The 6,416-nt window shown below is 32.4% G+C and overlaps 1 protein-coding gene across 1 annotated transcript; it reads left to right on the forward strand.

The window, feature by feature from the left end:
* The first annotated feature begins 2,830 nt into the window (after nt 1-2,830).
* On the forward strand, nt 2,831-4,926 carry LOC134245647 (uncharacterized). Its single transcript, XM_062727928.1, has 3 exons — nt 2,831-2,977; nt 4,061-4,428; nt 4,861-4,926. Exons 2-3 carry the CDS (start codon nt 4,075-4,077, stop codon nt 4,924-4,926), a joined length of 420 nt encoding a protein of 139 aa, XP_062583912.1. The 5' UTR covers nt 2,831-2,977; nt 4,061-4,074.
* The last annotated feature ends 1,490 nt before the right edge of the window (nt 4,927-6,416 follow it).

Raw genomic sequence — 6,416 nt, forward strand, 5'->3', positions numbered from 1 at the left:
GTCATTATTTTAAGATTGACCATGGTCCATGAAAAGCTCTTGGTATGCATATGTACATAGGTTAGCCAATAAGAATTGCATGTATGTGTGCCTGGCGAGGAGAAGCGCGGGGGGGGGGGGGGGGTATGGGGTTATACTTGGCGTGTCGATTATTGCATTTTTATGCACATGCAGAAACTATCCATGTTATTATTGAAGAATGAGAGCATTTTAATTTTTTAATTTTCTGGTCTGCGGTGCACACGATTTGTAAAACAGTATGAAATCATAATTGTCAAGAAACCCCTTGCCGCTATATTTACACCTGCCAGTAAAAAACATTCTTTTCTAAATTTCATGCATGTGCCTATCAAATAATCAAAAGAAAACTGATACTGATCAACGAAATGACCTTTCTTCCCCACCACACACACGTGTGCACGCATGTTTCTAATTTACAACACCTTTGAAATAAATATTAACTGACTTTAAAGGGCTAATGAAATCTATGATTTAGTTTCCCTTTTGTTTTATTTTCTTTCCGTTTACAGAATTTTCTTCATCCATTACTCAATAGAAAATAATTCTCAACCTGTCTGACCAAAAATAAATTGTTTGATTACATTTTGCGTTGTTGCATTTTGCCTAATCTTGACGCAATATGTAACAACACAAAATGTAATAATCCAAATATCGTGTTATTACATTTTGCCATACTATATTTTTCTTTGATCTCTCCTTTGATGTTTTATCCTAAAAAGTATATTCTTGCACAATAAGTTTATTAAATTTTGCGTTAATATCGATGCCAAATATACTGTATATTGGAAAATTTTCGCCCCCGTTTTATTTTCGCCCATTTCGCCTTCGTCGGAGGTGTGCGAATTTAAAATGGAGTGAATTCAACTTAAATAGTATAATATCTTAAACAAAAATCTTTCTGGGCGAATTTAAAATGGGGCAAACTTATTTCTTAATGTGAAAGGGCGAAAATAACCCTGTATACAGTACTCGTCTTGAGCGAAAAAATGCAATAATCCCGGTTTACTGGTATTACATTTTTCGTTTTTATTACAATTTGCATAGTAACATATATGACTTCTTTTTTCAAAAAATCTGTTATCTCTGTTGTAGCAGATACAACTGTGATTTACTACAGGTAGTTTTCATTAAATTCGCTCAACGTACTTTTAAACGCACAATGCCAAATTTCAGTTTTTGAAATTCCGATTACTAGAACTTAATTTTAGAAGTATGTTCCAAATAATGCGCATTTTCACTTTCGATTTAGTAAACTGGAATTTTATTCAAATAAAAATACGCATAAAATCAGCTTTCAAGAACTTTTATGAATAGCAGAAGTTGCGAAATTAAAACAGCGTCATATTTGATTTGTTTTACAATTTCAATATTCAAAAAAGTGTAAACGAAATGTATGACTTTTTGAAATAAGATTTCAAAAGGTGAAACCAAACATACAACTTTTTATTTCAATTGTTCACAAGATCGAAAGATGAAAAAGAGTTGAAAAATCGAACTTCTTCAGAAATGATAATGTTTCATATTTTACAGCATCGCAACATTATTGTGTATGAACAAACGTTTCACTTCAATATAAATAGCAGAGGAGAATCATGTAAAACAATACATTTGAGAATTGTAAAATAGATGTGGATACTTCAAGGAACTCATATTTAACGCAAATTTAAAATAAAAAATCAGGGTTCACCAATGAAATATTAAAGCCATAGCTCGGAGCCTCCACCCACTCGAAAGTTATAAGCAAGGTTCAAGTTTTGCGGACAAACAGACAAACAGACGGATAGTCGACGGAAACTTCGTTTGTGGTGGCATAAAAATCCTTAAAGCAAATTATGTATAGTGTACAGACGACTTTCTACAATTTTCGAAATCGTAAGAACCATTTTCTTTATATCGTACAAACGATTTTTTTTAATCCGTTCAAACAATTTTGAAAGTCGTACAAACGAATTTTTGATTTTATAATTGTCAAGCCGCATATTATAATTGTCAAGCAGCATATTAAATTTTGGTCTTTTTATGCCCCCGTAATCGAAGATTCAGGGGTATAAAGTTTTTGTCGTGTCCGTCCGTCTGCATGTCTGTTATCTGACTGTCTGTTTTTGTGTGCAAAAAGTTTAATCTTCCACTTAACTTTTGACTAGGCGGGACTATGGATTTCATATTTTACAGGTATATTTTTTGTGACAAGACCTTTCTTTGGGTACCAAATTTTGACCTCTTGACCTCCACCTTGCAGTTTGACATACTTTTACACAAAAATTCTAAAATTTTACTTTGGCATAACTTTTGAACGATTAATGCTACCTAAGACTTTCATACTTTACATATGTATTCTTTGTGACAATACCTTCCATTGGATACCAACAAAATTGACCTTTTGACCTTGACCTTGGAGATTCACCTACTTTTGAAAACTTTATCCTTGGCCATAACTTTTGAACGTCTGTGCCATAGGAAAGAAAAGATACAAATTAACAGCTGATCTATGCGACAGCTATGAAAAAATCAATTAACTGATATATTTTCTAGAATTTTCCGAAATCATAAATTTACCAGAATATGATTTAACGAAATTTAATTAGCACTCTTTTGATATGTAAAAAAAATAAGATAAGTGGATTCAAACTCTCTCTCTCTCTCTCTCTCTCTCTCTCTCTCTCTCTCTCTCTCTGTGCGCAAATAAATACATTCATGACGTACGAGAATCTTCAGTCTAAAATAATTAGACTGGCAAAGATATTTTTAATCTGTACTTGTATTTGGTTTATTTATATTGACTGAGCGAATCTAGCTATTAAAAATACCCAATCGCGGATCAACAAAACAAGTTTCCCGGTCTCGTCGTGTGTTCACATTGACAGCGTGTGCTCAGACCGTGAACTGCAAAGAAGGGGTTGAGCTATATTTAAACTCATGAAACGTTTTTCGGAGGTTATTTATCTCGTTTTTTAAGGTAAGATGAGAAAGATTTTACATCATTCTATAAAACTTACATTTATACAATTATTTAGTTTATTTATATTATCAGATTAATGTGCTTATTTGTCCCCATAGGAATTTTTCTTTTCTAGATTTAGAGGTTATAATTATTTAGTGTTGTGGTCATGGTAATATTGATTAATTATAATTCACGAGAGACGTAAAAGAATTAATTATATCAAATCGATTGTGATGACCTTTCTGATGAGTAAGGAAATGACAAGACAAGAATGAGATGGGAAACAAAATGCTTACAGTGTACTTTCGCTTTCATTTTCGCCATAACAGCTGATACACGTGTAGCGAGAGTGTTAAACACAGGACTTTGAGTGTAATGAAATACCAATACTATCCATCTTAAAGTAAATGTTGTTGATATCATGATTTTTTTTTAAATTGCTTTATTTAAAAGTTTGAGAAAAGTGTTTACTTTTCCAACAACAGCATCATAATCATGTTCGGGTAACAAATGTCAATACAATGTTAATTAGTTAACCAGTAACATTGATTTTTTTTTGTTTGATTTAGAAGATGTGATATTTTCTGCCTGCGATTTACTCAGTTTCAAAATAGCAGAGCATAGTTCAATGAATACTTTATAATCATGTTCACACTGTCAAATATAAATTAAAAAAATGGGCCTATATCAAGACCAGTGCCCTTCATTTACTTGAAACTTTGATTATTTATTAATTATAAAAACTTACATGTAATAATAGGTATCTTGAAGAAATTAAATGACCTGTAAATAAAAACAAAACAATTTTAAATAAGGGAATTGTACAAACATAAAAATCTTATTTCTTGGGTGGGTGTGATTCAAACTTCCTTCACAACCAAATTTTATTAATACATTACCAAATTATCACGGTTTTACGATGCAGCATCAAGTTGGGGGAGTTTGGGAGGGGGGGGGGGTCAATGAACATTTTCAAGTTGGAAGAAATGAGGGTAGAGCTAGAAGCTAACAAGGTTTGACTGTATATTCTGTATGCACAATTACTTATACCTTTTTTTGTAAGCAATGAAGGTTGATGATTATGTCTTTTACTTACAGCTTTAAAAATAACCATGAAGTTCCAGTTGGACACATTAATAGAGACTCTGGGAAAGCCTGGGAAATACCAGCTGGGGATATTTTTCCTTCTAGCATGCAACTATTTCCCAGTAGTATTCAACATTGTCATTATGGCTTTCTTTGGTTTTACCCAAAACATTCATGTGTTTTCCAACAAATACAGCATCAGCAATGTCAGAATGAATGACAGTAGTACTGTGAACAGTTCACTGAGGCCAGTACTTGGAGAGTGTGTTAGTACCTACTATGTGGCTGGAGGGGTCAATAAGACTGCCAGTTGTTCTGATGACCCAGACAGCTACTGGGAGTTTCAAACTGGTGAAACGGAAGCCACTATTGTGTCAGAGGTATATTATTTGTTATTATGAAATGCTACTGTACGTGTACCTTCAGGACCATAGAATATTTTCGGGGGGTAGAGGAGGAGGGTGGGGAAGGGGGTAATGGACACGTTTGGGGAGTGGCGTGAATTTTTAGTTAGAGATAAAAAATAGCTACCGTAACAGCCATGGCTCATTTCCCTTTCAGTTTCATCTTGCTCATGATTATTTTACAAATTGATACTTTATATATTTTGTTTTCAAGTGAAGGGATTGCATTATAAACTGAATATTATATTTGTAGATTAAAACTTTTGAATCATGTAGCTTATAATATATTGCACTTTTAAAAACCTAACAGAATACAAGCAGTTATTAATATAAATGGCAATTTTAAATGAAAGTCATATCTTTTGTTTATTTAACATTTTAAGAAACATATTTTATTTATATTTCCAGTGGAGTTTGGTCTGTGAATCTAGATATCTTCCAAACTGGCAGCCACGCTTTATTTTTGCGGTGTGATGGTGGGCGGTTTATTTTCGGTTACGTGGCTGACAAATATGGCCGCAAGCCTGCAATGCTGGTGACTCTTTACTGCCCGATACTGATTGGACTAGGAATCGCATTCTCCAACAATTATTACCTGTTTGTGATTCTGAGATTTTTTATGGGGATGTTTTTGCAGGTGAGATTTCTAGCTTATCTATTGATTTTCTGATTATTTTGTTCTTTTGAACCATTCCTATTATATCTGATTTACTCCATGGATTGCGTCAAATTACTCCTGAATACAGGTATATTGAAAGAAGAGTTAAAAGCACTTAACACTAATTGATTTGATATTGATTTTTGTGTCAGTAAATGACATCAATTATAAGTCTTTTCCCTGTACATAATGTGCATCATAATTGCATAGATTAAAACTTCTTCCAAGTTATTCAAAAAGTTAATATGGTAGCTCTTTTGGGATAACATTGGATCTAAACTCTTGTTCTTCTTTCCAATTTAACTTAATAAGTATATTTGAAAAGATTTAAATGCTGGTCAATAAAAAATAAGAAACAATCTGCATATCAGACATTTCCATGCACATATATGACTTTTCAAAGTCTGACTTGAGTAGGTTCAATGATCTGTGGTACCCAGAGAATAATGTTGAAATTGGTGAAATATATTACTGTAACAACATTAATTGCAAGTTCATTTAAAAAGTAGACTAGGAAATACTAATCTGGATTAAATATTAATAAATCAGGAATAAGAAAGGTACTTTATAAGCCTGATAGTCAATCTAAATTACGAGTATGTAAGATACTTCAATAAGCCTTATAGTAGATCTAAATTAGAAGTGGGTAAGGTACCACTATAAACCTTATAGTGTAAGCACTGGATCTGTCATATCAAGCATTTTATAGCCATAGTTAGTAGTCTAACTTATATGATGCAGTTTAATTTGTAATAATAAATCCATTTATCCATTGCATGTCAATGCCCCTTAAAATGAGTACAGACAGGGGAAAATAAAATATGCAGGATAAAAGAAACTATTTATGTCAAAAAATCATTTGCCATTACTTGAAGGAGAAAATGCTTTCCTATTTTACCATCAAATTGAAAACGTCATGCTTTTAATGAATAATTGTATTATGTACACTGTACTTATTGATAGTGGCCTTTGAATGATTATGAATAGCACTGTGCAGCTGTTTAAATGACCCAGAAGTACTCGTATATAAATATGTTTACCCATTTGTCTAAAAATTATGTACATATCACTAAACCTTTTCGAGACACATTATTTTCAAACTTTCATCATTATTTTTGTATATTTGTGTATAGAATCATTAAGAAAAATCTAAAAAAAAAAAAATTTATTTTTATGCATGCATGTGTGGGTGTGTTTTGAAATATATCAGTGATGAAAGACTAGGTAAATTAAACCAGTGTACTAACACAAAGATATGTAGGATGACTGAGGTTTGTCATGCCATTGAGTGTGACAAAACTCAATT

The sequence above is a fragment of the Saccostrea cucullata genome, unplaced genomic scaffold (assembly GCF_032062105.1).
Source record: "Saccostrea cucullata isolate Sc308-1 unplaced genomic scaffold, CSIRO_AGI_Scuc_v1 ctg21202, whole genome shotgun sequence".
NCBI lineage: Eukaryota > Metazoa > Mollusca > Bivalvia > Ostreida > Ostreidae > Saccostrea > Saccostrea cuccullata.